Source organism: Myotis brandtii, unplaced genomic scaffold, assembly GCF_000412655.1.
Source record: "Myotis brandtii unplaced genomic scaffold, ASM41265v1 scaffold1170, whole genome shotgun sequence".
NCBI lineage: Eukaryota > Metazoa > Chordata > Mammalia > Chiroptera > Vespertilionidae > Myotis > Myotis brandtii.
The window spans coordinates 568,448-590,564 of NW_005354050.1; the positions used below are offsets into that span (position 1 = coordinate 568,448).

General features: G+C 36.1%; 1 protein-coding gene across 4 annotated transcripts in view; it reads right to left on the minus strand.

Annotated features, from left to right (window-relative positions):
- Positions 1-22,111, minus strand: part of TRIM37 (tripartite motif containing 37) — an 88,548-nt gene extending 66,437 nt beyond the window's left edge. For all 4 annotated transcript variants that reach the window (XM_014529935.1, XM_005858376.2, XM_014529931.1 and 1 more), the window contains exons 1-9: positions 21,972-22,111; positions 19,861-19,962; positions 13,559-13,599; positions 11,866-11,982; positions 9,168-9,255; positions 6,710-6,832; positions 4,723-4,846; positions 3,595-3,662; positions 189-313 (exon numbers count right to left, since the gene is read on the minus strand). In XM_014529935.1, the coding sequence (XP_014385421.1) occupies positions 189-313; positions 3,595-3,662; positions 4,723-4,846; positions 6,710-6,832; positions 9,168-9,255; positions 11,866-11,982; positions 13,559-13,599; positions 19,861-19,962; positions 21,972-21,992 (809 nt within the window). In that variant the 5' untranslated portion in view covers positions 21,993-22,111. The remainder of the gene's footprint in view (positions 1-188; positions 314-3,594; positions 3,663-4,722; positions 4,847-6,709; positions 6,833-9,167; positions 9,256-11,865; positions 11,983-13,558; positions 13,600-19,860; positions 19,963-21,971) is intronic.
- Positions 22,112-22,117: the final 6 nt, after the last annotated feature.

The window sequence follows — 22,117 nt, forward strand, 5'->3', positions numbered from 1 at the left end:
AAAATGTATAAGTCCACAAGAATTTTTTTAAACCAGATTTATATGCATAAACTAAAGTTCGCTAGACCACATTATTATAAACAGAACCTTAAAAAATGAAGCAAAGAAAAACAGCGTTTTTTAAAAATGATTATGTGCATTTGCACATAAACTTAATATGAAAATGAAATTTAAAAACTGTGCCATACCTGGTAAAATCTGGTGGAACAGGAGTGGTAACAAAGGATGCCATGGGCTTGCGATGAACTTGCTGAAACATCATGAGGATCTCTGAGCTCTTAGATATCAACTCACTCTTACTACAAGATCGTAACTGTGTGAGGAAAAAAAGTACCTGACTAAATAAACAAAATTACTGTTCAGTGGCAAATAAAAATTGTTTTGGTTATATACTGAAAAAAATTAGGTTAAAAAAATAGAATGACTTAAAGTGGGTTTTAGAATGAAAAAATCTACAAAAAATCTAGGTTATTTATTTCTATTCTAAACAATATAGTCAGGGAGTAAGTGTATTTGATTTTAAAGCATTTTTCTCTCCTCATATCTTAGGGTAAATCAAATTTTAAAAAACTACCAATATACTTTGCACTACAGTGAAGCCATTAGGTATACTAATGAACAAACTCCTATAGGTTTATAGCCTTCAAATAGGTTTTCTCAAAATGTATTCCAGGGACCAGAGAAACATTAAGATGTAATGCACACACAAGAAGTTTTAAGCTATATCGATTTGGGAAACAGCCAAAGGTAAAAAAGTGATAAATCCAACTTTAGTAAAATAAGCATGGTAGTTAAGACTACTAATTTGTATTCAAAACAACTAGTTCAAAGTTCTAGTTCTGCTACAAACTAATTATATGACGCTGTCAGTTCATTTGTAAAACTGAAATAATATCTATGATTGTTTTGCTGGGTTTAACAATCATGAAGTTGAATGTGAAACAGCTTTGGAAACTATTAAGAGCTAAACTGTGTCTCCCCAAAACTCTTATGTTGCAGTCCCAATTCCTCAGAATGTAATAGTATCTATATATATATATAAAAGCCTAATATGCAAATTGTCCCCTCAGGAATTTGACCAGGAGTTCAATCTCTCGCTATGACATGTGCTGACTACCAGGGGGCAGTGCAGAACGAAGGAAGGTCCCAGCTGGCAGCCCGGGAAGGGAGGCCCTGATCGCAGGCCAACCCTAGGGACGCTACCCTGCATGAATTTCATGCACCGGGCCTCTAGCTTGGAGATAAGGTCTTTAGAAAACAGAGAGAAAGCAGCCATTCACAAACCAAACTGAAGGACCTCAGGGGAAACCAAACCTGCCAATATCTTGATGTAAACCAGCCTCTAGAACAGCCGTGGGCAAACTACGGCCCGCGGGCCGGATCCGGCCTGTTTGAAATGAATAAAACTAAAAAAAAAAAAGACCGTACCCTTTTATGTAATGATGTTTACTTTGAATTTATATTAGTTCACACAAACACTCCATCCATGCTTTTGTTCCAGCCCTCCGGTCCAGTTTAAGAACCCATTGTGGCCCTCAAGTCAAAAAGTTTGCCCACCCCTGCTCTAGAACAATGAAAATAAATTTTTATTGTTTAAGCCTCCCCCGAGGATATGTTTTTATTGACTTTGCAGTGGTTCTCAACCTTCTGGCCCTTTAAATACAGTTCCTCATGTTGTGACCCAACCATAAAATTATTTTCGTTGCTACTTCATAACTGTAATGTTGCTACTATTATGAATCATAATGTAAATATCTGATATGCAGGATGGTCTTAGGCGACCCCTGTGAAAGGGTCGTTCAACCGCCAAAGGGGTCGCGACCCACAGGTTGAGAACCGCTGCTTTAGAGAAAGAGTAAAGAGTAAGGGGGATAGAGGCGGGGAGGGGAGAGGGAGTGAGAAAGAGAAAGAAATATTGATGTGATAAGAGAAACATCGATTGGTTGCCTTCTGTACATGCCCCGAAAGGATCAAACCAGCAACCCAGGTATGTGCTTTAAAAAAAAAAAAACTTTTTTGAGGAATAACTGACATAAATGATGTAAGATAAACTGCATGTATTTAAAGTGTGTAATTTGATTAAGTTTTGACAAATGTATATACCTGTGAAGCCATCACCACAGTCAAGATAGTGAACTTTACCATTATCTCCCAAAATTTGTTTGTGCCTGTTTGTAAGCTCTCCTGTTTCCTTCCCCCTCCAGACAACCTCCTATCTGCTTTCTTTCATTATAGATAAGTTCCCATTTTCTGGAGTTTTATGTAATTGGAATCATACACATTACGTACTCATTTTATGTCTGCCTCCTTTTTTGAGCAAAATTATTTTGCAATTTGCTCATATATCAATTGTAGCTTTATTTGTAAAAGCCAAAAAAAAAAAAAGCGCAACCCAAACAGCCATAAATAGCTGAATGAAAAAACAAATCATGGTATATAACATACAATAAAATACTACTCAGCAATTAAGAAGGAAAAGCAGCCCTAGCTGGTTTGGTTCAATGGTTAGAGTGTCGGCCCACAGACTAAAGGGTCAAGGATTCAATTCTTGTCAAGGGCACATACCTTGGTTGCAAGCTCAATCCCGGGCCTGGTCGGGGTGCATGCAGGAGGCAACCAATCAATGTGTCTCACATCGATGTTTCTCTCTATCTGTACCCCCCCTTCCACTAAAAAGCAATGGGAAAAAATATCCCCGGGTAAGGATTAACAAACAAAAAAAAAAAAAGGAAAGGCAGATGAATATTGTGCTCTCTTTAGCAGCACACATACTAAAATATGAACAATACAGAAAAGATTAGTATAGTCCCTGCACAAGAGTGACACGTTAAAAAAAAAAAAAAGACGAGTATACCAAATAGTTATGTAACACTACACAATTATTTATTCATTCACTATATACTTAACACTCACCTACCAGCAAACTAAAATATAAACTCTATGGCAGGGGTGGGCAAACTTTTTGACTTGAGGGCCACAATGGGTTCTTAAACTGGACCGGAGGGCCGGAACAAAAGCATGGATGGAGTGTTTGTGTGAACTAATATAAATTTAAAGTAAACATCATTACATAAAAGGGTACGGTCTTTTTTTTTTTTTTTTTTTATTTTTTTTCATTTCAAACGGGCTGAATCCGGCCCGCGGGCCGTAGTTTGCCCACGGCTGCTCTATGGGGACAGATTTTTTTACTATTTTGTCCATTGCTATGTTCCAAATACCTAAAACAATGCCTGCTCTTTGATACTTAACTAAAATGTACTTAATAAAAACACTAAGTTTATAATAAAAATCACATAGTATATATAGGTAATTGGCAATAATATTCTGTCTCAAAGGCACCACTTAAGTCACAAAGTGAGAGACTTAGATGCTATGCACCATTCTTACAAAACAGAATAAATCTTAATTTTATTTAGTTCCCAAACCTGATGGAGAAAACATGAGAAGCATCAGCTAAATCCTATTTCATAAAAATCCCTAGTATAGCACATAGATCACAAAATCTTTTGATCTTATATAATCGCTATTAAGAAGAATTTTAAAACATATGGACAAAAAAGGGTAAAGACTTCATTACATTTAACATTTCATCACCTGGTGCTCTACCTCCTGAAGTAAGGATTCCAAAAGCTCTGTTTCTTGTGTTAGAGAAGTCTTCTGACCTATTTAAAAATAGCAAAACACCAATACTCATGCTCATTATTGTTTTAATAATAAAATTAACTTTCACGAAATACATTCAATTACAAGAAATTAATTTTAGGAAAACAAAACTTCATTACAGCTATCCTAAAAATTTTTCTCAGAGCTTTAAGAGGTTGATTCTAAATTCTAATAGCTCTGATAAGAGGATTTCAGAACCAACCCTAACTACAGTTTTAAACAAAATGTAATTTAGACTTTTTATTAAATTCATTTAAGAAATATGCCGAAACTGGTTTGGCTCAGTGGATAGAGCGTCGGCCTGCGGACTGAAGGGTCCCAGGTTCGGTTCTGGTCAGGGGCATGTACCTGGGTTGCGGGCACATCCCCGGTGGGGGATGTGCGGGAGGCAGCTGATCGATGTTTCTCTCTCATCGATGTTTCTGACTCTCTATCTCTCTCCCTTCCTCTCTGTAAAAAATCAATAAAATATATTTAAAAAAAAAAAAAGAAATATACAATGACAATATACTTTGTAAAGAAATTAATGTTATTGCTTCTTCCAAAAGGGCTATAATAGTTTAGAATAGTAAACTTTTTACTCAGTCAACTATTCTGAAATAATTCCTCCCCAAAACTTAAGTGTGGCATAAAAAAAAAAGTGGGACATATATTTATGTTTACTGTCAGCAAAACGTTATGTTCTTTGAACATAAGAAGAACCTGTAAAAAAAGAATGCCCCAAAGTTCTCAAGAAACTGGAAAAACACAGGAATAAAGGAATCATTATTACAGAAATTATTATCAAAAAGGAAGAAAGAAACTGCTTCATAGGTTAAAAAGAAAGTTAACAAGATAGGCATACTTGCCTAATCAGACCATTGTCTTTTTAAATCACAAAGTCTGAAGAGCTGGAAGCATTTCCAGTGAGGCTTAATGTTTTTGATAAGGGGAACACTTAATAGGAGGAACTTTTATTTTTAAACCAATCTTTCCCTAGCCTAAAGAACTCACCAACCTTTTCTCTTCAAAGATTGTACCTGAGCCCCAGTTACTCCAGCAGCATAGAAAAACACTCACCCATCAGTGTTATAAGCTTATTCTTCAGCTGTGTGTCTAGCCGTGCAATCATCATCTCCACTGCATTCCTAATTTCCCGAACACGCTCATCTTTTGCATTTCTTACAGCTTCTACATTTCTTTCCTAGAAAATAAACAGGTAGCAAGTTAGAATCCCAGTCTGGGCACACACCTAGGTTTGGGGTTCATTACCCAGTTGGGGCACATATGACAGGCAACCAATCGTTTTTTCTCTCTCACATCGATGTTTCTCTCTCTCTCTCCCCCCGCCCCCGCCCCCCATTCCTCTTTGTAAAATCAATAAACATATCCTCAGGTGAGGATTACAACAAAAAAATAATAAATTAAAGAAAAAAAAAGCATAAACTAATAATCCTTTTTAATAATTCATATATCATAGAAAAATCATGGCCTTAAAAACATTGTACATTAAAATGAATCAGGAAATATATTTCTTAAAATTAAATAATAAAGCTGGGCTGGTGTGGCCCAGTGGTTGAGCGTCAACCTATGAACCAAGTAGGGGACATGCAGGAGGCAGCCAATTGATAAATCTCATAACTGATGTTTCTATCTCTCTCTCCCTCTCCCTTCCTCTCTGAAATCAACAAAAATAGTTTTAAATAAACAATAAACCATAAACAATAAATAAATAAATAAATAAATAATAAATAAAAGATAGGTATGTAATTACAAAAATTGGTTAGGTAACATACAGAACACATACTCAAAGCCCCAATTATATCTCTTATATGAAACCATTTCAAACCAAAAGTTTACTAAAGCCATTTCACATCGTGCAAAACCCTAAAATAATTTAAAAAATTTTTAAACCATATCTTCAGAATTTTTCTTTTTTTAGAAGAAAAAAATAGATTTTCAAAGACTGCAGAGTACATAGAGATTTTTTAACAGCGAAACTCAGAAAAAAGCATCATTTCCTATACTTACTATTATTATAAATACAAGCAGTAAGCATCGCAACCTAGAATACTCTTCCTAATAACCACATTATAATATTGCCAAGAGAAAACAGAAAAAAAAAAGGTAAAGGCCAAATAATTTTGTAGATAGTATACATACAACTCAAAAACATTACTTTCTGTATAAAAAAAGTTATAATGATCTGAAACTTTATTCCTGCAGGGGGATAAAGATGACATCTTAAGTTAGGAATGGTCCACAAATCTCATTTATAACAATTATCAATTTGGCAACTTTAAACAAAATATATTCCAAAAGTATATATAGTATTTAAATGTTTGAAGCTTAATGAATTTTCCCATAGAACTATTATAAATGGTAAATAGCTCACCAAAACTGTTTGACCCATACAGCATCTAAAGAGTACTGTTAAATATTACTCTTTTAATTCTGCAGAGTTCTAATTCAGGACATCAGAAATAATTCATTCCTTTGCAGCAGAAACCCCAAAAGCTGGAGGCCCAAAGAATGATTAATTTAATGAGTTTCTAAAAGTCAATATTGAGTGTATAACAAAACAGGCTTATTTAACTCATTAACTGATTCTCTATTTCTGCATAAGGGACAATTCTCTGGCTTCAACTACAGAACAGGCTAGGGGTTTAGACTCTAATTCCTCGGCTAGGGTGACTATAAATATATCCTATCAAATTTTCAAATTTTGCCCGGCTGGCATGGCTCAGTGGTTGAATATTGACCTATGAATCAGGAGGTTACGGTTCAATTCCGGTCAGGGCACATGCCCAGGTTGCAGGCTTGATCACCAGTGTCAGGTGTGCAGGAAGGAGGCAGCTAATCAATGACTTTCATCATTGATGTTTCTCTCTCTCTCTCTCCCTCTCCCTTTCTCTCTGCAATCAACAAAAAATATATTTAAAAATATATATATGCCTAAAATTATTTTAAATATTAATTTCAACATCTGATTGATTTATATTATAAAAATATACATTACATAGTATAGACTATAAAAAGGATAATCATCTTCTAGTAGTAGTCTTACCACTTCTTGAACTAAGCTGATTAGTTCCATGAGACGCCGACGAAGTTTAGCTACCTCTTCATTCACTTTAGTAACATGCTGCTCGTAAATTTCCGCCAAAGGTTTAAAGGTATGTCCACCGTGCTATTTAAATTAATAAAATAGTGTAAAAAAACATTTTCATATATCGCATCTGCATTTACATTCCTTTATTAACACTCTATGAACACTAATATACTGGCAAGTATTTCCAAATGAATTTTATTTTTTTGGCTGCCTTTGTTAAAATAAGTCACAGCTTGCTTAAAGTCACTTGGCCCATGTAAAAAATCCTTCAATTGTAGATAAAGATCGTAAGCAAAATGTTTACACTGATCTAGAAATCTTCACTCATTAGAAAGAACCAAGATCCTTAATCATGACTCAAAGCAGCTGACACAACCTCATTTGTCACTCTTCTCTTGATCAGCACTAGCCTTCTGTCCTCCCATCAGGCCTTTGCAAAAGTAACTCGTACTTATTCAAAAATAATTCTCCTTCATCTTCCCTCCCAAACTCTCCACCTCCTAACTCCTACTCATCCTTTGGAACTTAGCTCAGGATTAGAGGGTCAGGTCTCATAGTTATCCATTCTTATCAGACTGTATACTTATTCCTAATATCTATTATAACAATTAAGTACATAGCTAGTTATTTGATATCTATCTTGTTAATCACTGAATACCTAGTCTCTAACACAAATGAATAAATTAGAAAGACATTTGAGGAAAAGACCCATGGTACACTATTAGCAAAAGCAATAAACCCATTCTTCATGCCACAAAGAGTTACTGCAGAGACAGAAGGCCCATACAATTTAGCCTTACAAATCCAGTTGTTTTCAAAGAACAACTTTTTAAAGCTAACAGCCTAAAATCAATTTCCTATCCAATTTATGTACTGTATTTCATCACAATCTCTGGACTGGTAAGTAGAACTTAAATTTCTATTACAAGGAATTTCCTGTAACAGAAAAGTACTTATTAGAATTGTCTTATTTGCCCAGCCGGTATGGCTCAATTGGTTGAGCCTCGGGCCATGCATCAAAAGGCCACCGGATCGATTCCCAGTGAGGGTACATGCCCAGGTGGATGGCTCGATCCAAAGGAGGGGGCATGCAGGAGGCAGCTAATCTATGTTTCTCTCTTATTGATGTTTCTATCTCTCTCACGCTTCCTCTCTCTTTAAAATCAAAACATTTTTTAAAAAGAAAGAAAAAAGAACTGTCTTGTTCAACCAAAACACCCAGCCATGGTCTCTAAGAAAAAAATGACATGGATTTTTGCATGTCCACTTAAAATATGAAAAATACTGTTTTCATTGCTTCTTACATAGAAACATTTATTTAAAGTACTAAGTTGTGGGACATGAATTTTTTCTAGTCGGCACAGGAGTATTCAAATACCAACAGAAAAGCTCTAGCTGGTTTGGCTCAGCAGATAGAGCGTCTACCTGTGGACTGAAGGGCCCCAGGTTCAATTCCAGTCAAGGGCACATGCTCAGGTTGTGGGCTCGATCCCCAGTAGGGGGCGTGCAGGAGGCAGCCAATCAATGATTCTCTCTCATCATTGATGTTTCTCTCTCTCTCTCTCTCTCTCTCTCTCTCTCTCTGAAATCAATAAAAATATATTAAAAAACAAATACCTATAGAAAACTCTGAATTGAGTTCTACTCAACCAACTTGCCTGGCATTCTCTCCCAAAAATATGCAAACTGATGACCTAAGAATGATTAATTCTCATTGCTAACAGACACCTCTAGCTGTCTGCTCCCACTATGACTAACTTTTCCCACCAAGAATCTACTGTTTATTCTCAAACCTATTTATGCTTATTGTACTTATTATTGCAAGTATATAATTTAATTTTAATTAAACAACAGGACACAAATATAAAATAAAAAGCTACTTATAGGAAAACTAACTTCAATGTTTTAGACTTGATAAAGATAGATAACTTTAAAAAACTACTTTGAATTAGATTGGAAAAAATAAAAATTTTAAAAATTAAAAAAAAATTAATTACCTAAAAAACAAATCCTAAGATCTAGAAGTTTACATTCATATTTTTCACAAAGTGTTGTTCCATTTTAAATAAACCAAAATTGAAAAATTGTGGCCAGGACATGAGATCAACTGAACTTTAATGAAATAAAATAAAATAATTTAAAAAGACCTTGATCCTACAACTAAAGATTTGCAGATGAATATATACATTTTATAATTAAAAGAAAATATTTATGTAGGGGGTACACATCCCACATCAAAATCTCCCACAAAGGCTGTTTTTCTGACATAACAGAAGGAATGATACCTTCTGCTATAAAGCAAAATAATTTAATTTTCATTCTATAAACAAAGTAAAATATTATTTTCTTATCCAAATCAAACAAGTATTTCAGTGCTTTTAGTCTCTAAGCAAAAATAGTTTGTTCTGCTCACCATTCCTCCCCAAAGTGCACACTGATGGCAGATACACTTCTTACAGGTCCAGCAAAATACACTAAGTTTTTCATGATGATTTTCACATCTATATAATATGAAAAGAAAATACAGTTATAAATTAAACTAAAATTGGAAAATAATTACCTTAACAAATTCCTAAGTTTGGGTAAACAGGTTGGTCAATTTTAAACAATTATATCTCAGGAAACAATATAAAATGTGTTCCATAGTTTCTTCTGCAAATTAAGCTAAAGAATTACAATTTTCTTAAAATACTGTTTTCATTAATCTATAAGAACTTGAAATCACATGAAAAATGCAGACTAGCCGAGGCCGGTTTGGCTCAGTGGATGGAGCGTCGGCCTGCGGACTGGAAGGTCCCGGGTTCGATTCCGGTCGGGGGCATGTACCTGGGTTGCGGGCACATCCCCAGTGGGAGATGTGCAGGAGGCAGCTGATCGATGTTTCTCTCTCATTGATGTTTCTGACTATCTCTCTCCCTTCCTCTCTGTAAAAAATCAATAAAATATATTTAAAAAAAAAAAAGAAAAATGCAGACTAGTTTTTGAATAAAGCACAAATATAACATCATTTCCCAATATTACTATAGATCATTAATTTTCAACCCTTTTTATCTCATGGCACACAAATTGCTAAAATTCTGCAGCACACCAAAAAATTTCTTTTTTGCTGATCTGACAGAAAAAATAGGTATAGTTTTGATTTATTCACACTGAACGGTTATTGTTACTATTATGTTAGCTGTTGTAATTTTTTTATTTGACAATGTAGGGGAAAACAGGTCAGTGCCCCTAACTAAATAGTCAGCTACTGCACATTTAAAAAATTCTTGCGGCACACCAACTGAAAACTACTGCTATAGATAATAAATTCTAGCCTGCTACTACATTTCTGGACAAATCAGATTATGTGTTTGTATCTACATGAGCATGTATGTACGCACAAATACTTTTCCTACATGTGGTCAATGCTAACAATAAGACACGTGATTAACTGCACAAAGTAATACCAGATCCTTCTGAAAAATCAACTCAATTTTAAAGTTTTCCCATGTTCACTTTGGCAGCACATATACTAAAATTAGAACAATACAGAAGAGATTAGTGTGGCTCTTGTACAAGGATGACACACAAATTCATGAAGCATTCCATATTTTAAAAATAAAATAGCCCAGCCAGTGTTGCTCAGTGGTTGAGCACTGACCTATGAACCAGGAGGCCATGGTTCAATTCCCAGTGAGGGCACATTGTGGGCTTGATCACCAGTGGGAGACATGCAGGAGACAGCCAATCAATGACTCTCCCTCATCACTGATGTTTCTCTCTCTCCCTTCCTCTCTGAAATCAAGAAAAAAAATTAAAAAATAAAATAAAATAAAACATTTTCCCTTAAGTTGAAGATCTAAATGCAAAGGAATGAAGATGTACATGGTTATTAACTGAACTGCATTCGCCACGTCCCAAATTCCTATGTTGAGAGCCCTAAGGTAACTGTACTTGGAACAAAGACTTTAAGGATGTTAAATAAGGTTATAAGGGCAGAGGCCTAACCCAATAGGACTGATGTCCTGACAAGAAAAGATGCCAAAAGTGTATGCAAACAGAGAAAAGGCCATGTAAGAACACAAGGAGAAAAAGCCATATCCAAGTCAAGGAGAGAGGTCTCACCAGAAAGCAAACATGACAATACCTTGACCCTGAACTTCCAGCCTCCAATACTGTTTAAGGCACCCAGTCTATGCTATTCTATTATGGCAGCCCTAGTGGAGTTTAGTTGGGTGACAATGTGAACATACTTAACACTACTGACCTGTACACTTAAAAATGGTTAAGATAGTAATGATGTTATGTGTATTTTACCACAATAAATTTTTTAAGTTTTCTCTTGCCGCCTGACAAGTGTGGCTCAGTGGTTGAGCATCCATCTATGAACAAGGAGGTCGTGGTTCGATTCCTGGTCAGGACACAGGCCTGGGGTTGCTGGCTCGATTCCCAGCAGGGGGCATGTGGGAGGCAGCCGATCAGTGATTCTCTCTCATCATTGATGTTTCTCTCTCCCTCTCCCTTCCTCTCTGAAATTAAAAAAAAAATTTATATTTTAAAAAGTTTTCTCTTGCCTTTAAACAGTGTGCCTTTAAAAGAGACAGTGTTGCATTTGTTCTGTTCATCATTAAGCTTAGAGAAAATACCTAAATAGGTCTACATTTTATATTCTCATTTATAAGTAATATGAATATCCAATAGAAAATCAGTAAAAGTATGAAGAAACAGCAGATTAGATACTGTCTGGAGGCTAATTTAGCAGGATTTCCACACCACCAAATTTAGGATACATCTTTTAAAATATAGGAAATTTATCAGAACAATTCTTAATCAATGACCTATAGGCAACTTCAGCAAACCCAAGGAGAGCCAGTAGGCATCAAGAGGCAAAGAAGAGAGATTATTAGCACATCAGCAACTGTGGCAGTTCCACACCTTTTATGAAAGCCTCTGATAAAAGAAGCCATTCAAGAGTTAGAAAGATATTTCCAAATAGTGATACCCACACAACATCAAATGAAAACTATCTGTGTTCACCTACAAAACTAAAAAAAATAAAATACCTTTAAATAGTTTCATTAAAATAACATGTACCAAAATATATGAAATACTTAAAGAAATTGAGGACATACTTGTCCTTTTCATTTTCTTCATGTTTGGTGAGACTACAGAGTTGAAGAGTATCAAGCTGCTGTGTTACTTCTTCTGCCCAACGACAGTTTACTAGTTCTCGTATCTGGAGTGGAGCGCTAGAGAGAAGATATATATATTTTTTTAATTCAGGAATTTGAGTTAATTTTCTAAGACAAACACATTCTAGCCCGACTAGCATGGCTCAGTGACTGTCGACCTATGAACCAGGAGATCATGGTTTGATTCCCAGTCAGGGCACAAGCCCAGGTTGTGGGCTCAATACCCAGTAGGGGCTGTGCAGGAGGCAGCCAATTAATGATTCTCATCATTGATGTTTCTATCTCTCTCTCCCTCTCCCTTCCTCTCTGAAATCAATTTTAAAAATGTATTTTAAAAAAAGAGATACAATTTTCATCTAGCAAAAGGACAAAAAAAGATAGATTGGTAATATACAATATTGGCAGGAATGTGAGGAAAAGGCACTTTTGTATCTTTTATTGGGAATGTAAAATGGTAAAAACCTATTCTTCAGCACAATCTGGCATCATAATTTGAAATTACCAAAAGTGGAAACAATCTAAATGTATCTCAATATAAGCATAAATAAATAACATATGGTCACATAATAAATAAATCAAACATTTTTAAATTTAAATGACATGTGTACATCAAGAAAGATAACACTATATTTTATATTTAAAAAACAAAACAGTACTATATCATTTGTGTTGTAAGAAAATACATACACACACACACACACACACACACACACACACTAGAGGACAGGAGCACGAAATTCATACACGGATAGGGTCCCTAGGCCTGCCCAGCAATCAGGTCCAATTGGGGCCTCCCAGCTGCCGGCTGGGGCCTTCCTTTGTTCCTCGCTGCCCCCTGGTGGTCAGCGCACATCATAGTGAGCAATCAAACTCCCAGTCTCCTGGTCAAACTCCCGCAGGGACAATTTGCCTAATTAGCCTTTTATTTATATACCAGAAGCCCGCTGCACGAAGATTCACGCACTAGGCCTTGCTTCCCTTGGCTGCTGGCACCAGTTTTCCTTCGGCACCCGGGACCCAGGCCTTTGGTCCGGCCGCAGTGAGGCTTGGCTTCTCCGCTATGGCCGCAGCGAGGCTTGGCTTCTCTGCAGCAGAGAAGCAAAGCCTCTTCAGTCTTCGCTCCGTGCCTGCACATGCAAATTAACTGCCATCTTTGTTGGGTTAATTTGCATAGTCACTCTGATTGGCTGGTGGGCATAGCAGAGTGATACCAATTTGCATGTTTCTCTTTTATTAGTGTAGATATATCAGTACACAGATAGAAAAATGTTTAGAAGATTAGAAACAACCCCAATAATAAGTGTTATTTCATGACAAGACTAGGTGAAGAATAACAGAATCAGAAGACTTTTAAAAAATATTTACCTATACTATTAAGATTTTTTAAAACCAGAAACCTTTTTAAGTTAAACATGATTTTCTAAAATAAGGTAAACCATTTAATGCTTTCTACATAATTCTAAGATAAATTAGTTTATGCTGTATCTAGAGAGATTATTTTCTTTTCAGCTGTATTCACAAAGAGGCAAAATGAAGCAGATTACAGAAAGAATCTTATTAATATTAGGGCACACTCCAACTGCATTACCTTATTATTTTCCAAATACACAAATAATCATAGCAAAACACTTACCGGCAATGAGGACATTGAGCTCTCTGCTCTGTCAGCCAGCGCTAAGGAGGCAAAAAAATAAATTAGCTTTGATTGTAGAAACACCATTATTTTTATTTGTACATATTGAATACTTATATACCAAATTTAGTAAGTTTAACTCTCTAGTGCCTGCATTAATTATAAAGATACTTATAGAAATAGTAGATACCTACTGTCTTCCTCTCATTATCATATTGATCAGGACAAACTTTCAAAGGGACAGAACTCATCCCAAAATAGTTAAGAAGCTATTCTCTCATAGGAAAGAAAGTGATTCTAGGGCTATTTGGATCTCAGAGGGAAGATGTGGATAATCTTCACAAAAATAATGATATAGTCACTACCATCTCCAAACATAAACCATAGGGTTTTACTTCTAACTAACCCACCATACTTCTAACTAACCTACCCTAGAATCTGCAAGGAAGTTTAACTAACAAACCATAAAATCCCCAAGGAAATTTAAGGTACTAATACATTTCTTTTTAGAAAAGCAAATTAATTTTGAAGAACACACATTATAGATATAAATTAGACCTAAAATATGAATAAGCAATATAGCAAAACCATTTTGTGTCTTGAGTTCCAGTTCAATAACTTTTAAACATCTACATAACTTTGCTTCCTCATAATTATGAAAAGGTTTTACAAACCCTTTTAACTGCAAAATGTCTCCACTAAACCTCAAATTATATTAATTTAATCACTGTAATTATTACTGAGTAGGGAGCAGTATCACACCATATACAAAGGAGATGCTAAGATTTTCTGAATGCCTTTCCAAAAAACCCAATATTTATGGTTAAATATTTTTGTTTTAATAGTCTGGCAAATTGGTTCAGAGGTAAATGAATGTATTTCAGTATCTGATATTTCTGTTTATCCCTATGTACTTTTATAAAAGAACATAAACTTTTACTTAAAGTCAATTAATTAACTCAGAAATAAAATTGCCAAGGAAACCTTAAAGGACAAGAAAAATTAGACAATAGGGAAAAGGGACCTCACAGCAAAATCTTATATAATAAAAGCCTAACATGCAAATTGTCCCCTCGACCAGGAGTTCAATCGGGAGTTCGACCAGGGGCGGGGCCGGCCAGCCCTGCTCCCAATCAGCTCCCCCACCCTGATCAGGGGCGGGGCCGGCTGGCCAATTGCCCGTGGTCCCTTCCCACAGCCGGCCCGGCCCCATTGGCCCTGATCGGGGTGGGCCAGCTGGACCCCACTCGTGCACTAATTTGTGCACCTGGCCTCTAGTAAAGAAATAAAGCTAGAAGAAGAAAATACATGGAAGAGGATTCCTCCATTCTTAATAACCTTGAAAATTATTTCTTCAGTCCCTTGGTAAAAACAAAATTTGGGTCAAGTTTCTTCCCCTGAAAAAACTCTACTAAAGTCATAGCACCTCCCCAGGGCTGCTTTCAGCCCATACCTCCCTAGCCTAGTCCTCCTTCTCAACCTAGGGGAACCAGCAAAGTTAAACCTTTGAATATATTTGGTATCTCTCTGCCCAGGATATTTATCAATACCTCTCTTCAAATGGTTTATTCCTACTCATCCTTTCGATTTCAGTTTATAAGCAACTTCCTTCAGAAAGCTTTCTGACTCTACAGCAGCAGTTCTCAACCTGTGGGTCACGACCCCTTTGGGGGTCGAATGACACTTTCACAGGGGTCACCTAAGACCATCAGAAAACACATATATAATTAATTACATATTGTTTTTGTGATTAATCACTATGCTTTAATTATGTTCAATTTGTAACAATGAAATATGGGGTCACCACAACATGAGGAACTGTATTAAAGGGTCGTGGCATTAGGAAGGTTGAGAACCACTGCTCTGCAGTAAGCATGTCAAACTCAAAGGCTAGCACGGGCCAAATAAACAAGGTTTAAGTTTATGTGGGTCACAAAAAAACAAAAGCTTCCAATTTTCATAGAAACATAGGTTTATTTTGATAGAGACATGCTGAATACAAAGGGCTAAAATAAATAAGTAATCGTTAACATAAAATAGAACATTTTAATAAAAATTAATTTTTCTTGAACATTAATTTACCAGACACTGAATAATTGAACAAATTAATAAGCGTAACACAAATAAACCTATTTTTCTTGCTCTCAGAAAGCGAAATATTTCCCGTTGCGCACACCACACAAGTCAGTACAAGACTAATGACATGCAATTGGCTGCTAAAATACTTGCTGCTAGTATTTGTAGAGAGAAATGGTGTGCCTGCATATAAGGCGTGCAAGGGAAATGAACGTAACACGATTATAGTAATCAGCCATTAGCGAACGTTGTAGTTCCATATTAATAATTATGTATAACAGGATATTATAAAAATCAAGTTATGAAATTTTTATTAGAATGTTTCTTACATACCATTATATTGACTGGGCCACAAAAATATTCATTGCGGGCCACATGCGGCCCCTGGGCCGAGAGTTCGACATGCTTGCTCTATAGACTATTTTAGATACCACTGCCATGCTCTACCACAGCAACCTATACTTCCCCCTTCATTGTGGTTGTAGTCTCCTCTCCCTTGCTTCACAATAAGCTCTATAAAGGTTGGGACCAATATATTTTTTTAATATACTTCTCCCATCCAAAAGGGCTATTGTTGCAATATATACCACTCTTGACATCAGGACTGTCTATTTGCTTATACAGTCCCTCTCTCTATGCGCTCTCACATGAGAATATCCATTGATTATAACCATAAAACTTTCCTGCCTATCCCAAGCTAGTGACCTTTCTCTTTTCTATATATATGTAGCATTTTTACCTTGTACATATTACACAATCTAACTTAATCACAAAATAAGTATGGCAATTTTCATACTTTGGGGGAAACAATGTTTCTTCCAAACCAAAACTCAAGGCAAAAACCAGTGAACAATATTAATGCACAAGAAATATTAAAGAAACATCTTTAAAGTAATTCCTTCACAATCAACTGAAGAACTGATTTCTCTCCCTCATTAAATGGAAGCACAAGCTTTAGACAGTATTCAGACCTCAGTCTAATTCCTAGTTCTAGCACTTATTAACCACATGAAATAGACAAGTGACTGAGCTCAAGTTTTCTTGATTTATACTCCATGACCAAGTGATTTATTCCTGGAATGCAAGGACAGTTCAACATACAAAAATCAATTAGTGTAATATATCACATTAATAAAACAAAGGAAAAAAGGCATCTGACTAAATCCAATATCTTTTCATGATAAAAACACTCAAGAAATAGGAATAGGAGGGAACTTTCTCAACTGATAAAGTCCTTATTTTATTGTGATTGTTAATCCTCACCTGAGGATATTTTTTCATTGATTTTTAGAGAGAGTGGAAGATAAGGGCAGAGACAAAAAGAGGGAAACATCAATGATGAGAGAGGATCATTGATTGGCTGCCTCCTGCACACCCTTACTGAGGATTGAGCCTGCAACCTAGCATGTGCCCTTGGCCAGAATCAAACCTGGGACCCTTCAGTCCGCAGGCCAACGCTCTATCCACTGAGCCAAGCCGGCTAGGGCTAAAATCCTTATTTTAAAAACCCACAGCAAACCATATTCAGTGGTTAAAGATGGAAAACTTTTCTGTTAAGACCAGAGAAAAGACAAAGATGCCTGCTTTCAGCACTTCTATTCAACATAATACTGAAAATTTCAGCCAGAGCAATTAAGGAAGAAAAGAGAAACAAAAAGCATCCAAAATGGAAAAGAAATAAAATTATGTTTATGATGACACATGATCAGATATGTAGACAATCCTAGATTTCACAAGAAACTTAAGTTAAAGCTAATAAATTCACCAAAGCTGCAGGATACAAAAATCAACACACATAAAACACTTTTATTTCTATACACTAGCAAAGACTCCAAGGAGAAAATTAAGGAAACAATACATTTACAATAGCATCATAAAGAGTAAAATATCTAGGAATAAATTTAACCAAGGAATTGAAAAAACTGTATGTGAAAAACTACAAAATATTGCTGAAAGAAATTAAAGAAGTCCTAAATAACTAGAAAGACATCCCATATTCATGGATTAAAAAATTTAATATTGTTAAGATGGCAATACTACCAAAAGCAATCTACAGAATCAATGCAATTCCTATCAAAATCACAATGGTGCTTTCTTCAGAAGTAGAAAAACCCCATCTAAAATTCAAAAATAATCACAAGGTACCCTAAATAACCAAAACTATCTTGAATTTCCTGATTTCAATTTACGACAAAGCCATAGTAATCAAAACAGGTTTGTACTGGCAGGAAGACTGAAAGAGAGACCAATAGAGAGCCCAGAAATAAGTACTAAAAAAAATATTGTATAATTGGGTTTATATGAAGTACTTAACTAGTCACATTCGAAGAAACTTAAAGAATGGTGGTTACTAAGGGTTGGGAGAGAAGGTAATGGATAGAAGTAATGAAAGCAGGCAACCTTGTCTTTTTCCTGATCTTAAGGGGAAAGTCGAGGTACCATTACTAAAATTTAAGACTGAACAAACCAAGTGTTGGCATTAATATGGAATTAGCACTCTCATACATACCAGCAAGAACGTAAAAGGATAAAGTCTGATAATATGTTAGAAGACAGTCTGACAATATGTTAAACAGTTAAACATCTACCTTATGATCTAGATACTCCATTCCTGATTATTTACCCAAGAGAAATGAAAACTGAAGTTCATTCAAACACTTGTATATAAATGCTCATAGCTCTATGTAAATGCCAAAAACTAGAAGCAACCCATGTATCCATCAACAAGTGAATGTGTACAGTATGGTGACTATATGTTAATAATAATGTTATTATTAACCATACTATTAATAATAATAATAATGTTATTATTACCATACTATTAACCATAGTTATTATGGTTATAATAATGTTATTATTAACATATAACCATAATAACTATGGTTAATAAATAGTATGGTTAATAATATGTACTACATATTTGTAAATTGCTAAGAGAATAGATCTTAAGAGTCCTCATCATAAGAAAAAAATATTTTGTAACTATGTATAGTGATGGATGTTAACTAGTTAGTGTAGTCATCATTTTGCAATATATACAAATACATACAAATGTTGAATGTAGAAATATGTTGCACATCTGAAACTAATATAATGTTTTAAATGTCAATTATACCTCATTTAAAACAATAAAACATGTGAATGGATAAACAAATTATGGCATATGCATACAATACAATGCTATTACTGCACAGTAAAAAGGAACACTATTTATACACTTGACATAGGTAAATATCAAAATAATTTTGCTGAATAAAAAAAAGATACATAAGAGTATATATTATAAGATTCCATTTGTAAAAAATTCCAGAAAATCCACACATATCTATAGTGGCAGAAAGCAGATCAATGGTTGCCTGGAAACCAGATAAGCAGGAGATATTACCCAGAGATACAAAGAAACTGGGGGATTGCAGATATTTTCACTATCTTGACCATGGTGATGGTTTCTGAGGTATATACATTTGTCAAAACTTATCAAACTGTACACTTTAAATATGTGTAGTTTATTGTATGTAAATTACACCCGATTTTAAAAGTCTGCAAAATTTAAGACAAAACAAAGTCAATAATTGTAGGCAAACATAAAGAGCTACTTATGCTGAAAATCAAGAAGGGATAAAAAAAAAGAGAATTATGGGGACAAAAAAAGGGGGCAGAAAACAAACAAACAAAAAATTAAAAAACACAAACAAAAAAACAGGTAGTAAGAGAGAATCAACTAAGTGTAGCTAGAAAATTGAAGATCTAGTCTGAAAACATAGCCAAACAAGTATAAACTCTCCCTCCTCTGGGTCTCACAACATTTTGTTAGTGTCTATGACGGTAAACAAAGTCCATTCTCTTTATTAGATTTAAGTTCCTTCAGGGCAGGCACTTTGTCATTTATCTTCATATCCCTCAACCTCAAACACAATGCAGGCCAGCCCTTTGTAAGTACTTGTTAAATGTGCAATGATTTAATAATGTAAATATATTAGAATTTTAGTGGATTTTGGTTTCCAGACATTTCATGGCAGTTATCATTTGATGACTATTCATCTCCACAGTACTAAGTAACATACACTGATGGTCTCCCTATTAAGGAACATTCATTGAAGACATTTTTTTTAAAAGGACACAAAATCTAAAATGAAAAGATAAAGGAAATGGTTAATTTTTACCATTTTATTTACCAATATATCCTACATATGCTAAATGCATGTGGAAAGAAAAGTACAGCTTACCCTGATACAGCTGAAACAACAAAGCTTGGAGCAATGAGGACACAGGCGTGCATCCCGCAATTTCTCCATACAGATGAAACATCGAAAAACCTCAGCAATGCTCTGAAAATAATAAAAGATGTAAGGTCCACCAGGTTAGGCTACTGAATCAAGAGTAAAAAGCGTGATTAAAGTAATTTGCTTATTTACATTTATTTTAGGCTGATAACATCTCAGTTTTAAGTTTATTCCATATCAGGACTTGTTAGCCAAGATCAAGTACCTCAGAACATCTAAGCTTCACAATGGTCCTATTCTAAGGAAAGGATATGAAATGCACAAATATTTTTACTGAACATTAATTATAATGGCAAGGATCTGGCTGGTCCAAATATTAATGACCACAGTTAACATAGATTACATTAGTCACTACAAATATTTCTTCGATTATTTAATGATACAGAAAAAATGCTTATGTTTAACAGTAAGGAAAAAAAAAGGCAAACTACACGGTTAAAGGAACAATATGAACTTTTTACTTTCTCTGCAATTTCACAAGGAGGATGAATTGCTATGATAAGTTTTTAAGAGATACATATCCTAAAAGCAGTGCACTTTGACCAATGCCCTGGATAGGTAGCTCAGTTGGTTGGAGTGTCATCCTGATTGGCCAAGATTGTGGGTTCAGTCTGGTCAGGGGACTTACAAGAATCAACCAATGGATGTATGAGTAAGTGGAACAATCACTAAAGCCCTGGCCGGTGTGGCTCGGCTGAGCTTCCTGCCACGCACCAAAGGGTCTCGGGTTTGATTTCATGGTCAGGGCACATGCCCAGTTGCAGCCTGGACCCCCAGTAGAGGGCAAGCAGCAGCTGATGGATGTATCTCTCTCAAATGATGTTCCTCCCTCTCTCCCCCTCCTTCCCCCCTCTCTCTCAAAACAATAAAAACATATTTTTTTAAAAATCAATAAAAACATCCTCAGGTGAGGATTAAAAACAATTATTTTTTTATTTACTTAAAGAAACTAACTCAGAATCCAGAAATCGGAATTTCTGCCCTGATACTGCAACCAAGCAGCTACTTACTTGAGCCTGAGAGTCTATTGAGAATTTTAGTGGCAGTTCTCCCAATGCTTTGGGAAGAAAAAAAGATCACGTAAATAGGAGAAATAGTATTATCTTTGCAACAAGCCTCATATGAATCAATTTAGGAAGTAACAAGGAAAGCAGATATAATTAAATGTAGGTTATTAGATATTTTAAGTTCATTTTTATAGGGCAGGAGAATTAAAACTCTCATAAAACCAAGGTCAAGTTACCAAGCCTTTAAAATACTTTCACATGCGAGTCTAATCATGACTGCAAGCCCGAAGAACCTGTGCGGTGCAGATGCTGGCGTGGAGGGGAGGGAGGTGGGGGCGACAACACCATTGGGTGAACTAGTTTAAAGAGCCCTGTCACATCGCTGCCCTTACTAAGAACGAAGCAAGGACTCAGTGTTTTAGTATTTCGACAATTAATACAGTATTTGACAACTATTACACAATTATGTTCAATAGCCAATCTTTTTTCTAAATTGTCCCTAGCCTTTATGTAAATACCCCAACAATTTTAAATCAGAGCTTACAAGTGCCAGGTATAATAAAAATAAGGTTGTTCTGGCAAACTACAGCCAAATCAGATAATCAGAGAATATGCTCATTCAACCTAGGAAGGGCAGAAGTCTACAAAAATGTACCGCTAGGAAGAAAGGTTATCCACTCGGAGGGAGATCTGGATCCGCGCAGAAATCACAAGCACTGGTTGCGAGCGTCAGGGCACGTCCCTGTAATGAATCTGCAGTTTTACTCTGCACAGGCTGCAGTCTGCAAAAGCCCCGTGGGGATGAGTGCCCGGGCGGAGACAACCTGAACACGCCAAGATGCGCACCACCTGCCTGCGGGAGCGGCCGGAGCACAGGCACCAGGGGCTGCAGCACCCGCCGCCGTCCTTCGCCCCTGGCCCGCTCCCCGCGGCGGCGGCGTCCCTACCGGAGAGGACTAGGGAAAGGCGACCCGTTTAAAAAACACTCAGCGGGTAGCATGGGGACACGAACCACCAACCTCCTCAACCCTCCACAAACCTCCTCACCTCTACACTCTGTTCATCCATTGCCTCGGACTCGCGGCGGGGCCTACAGCGACCCGCGGAGTCCGTGGTCTGACCTCTTAGGCGCCGGCCCGAGGTCGCCAGTTCAAACTGCCGCGGCGAACAACCCCGCGCCCACCTCAGGAGGC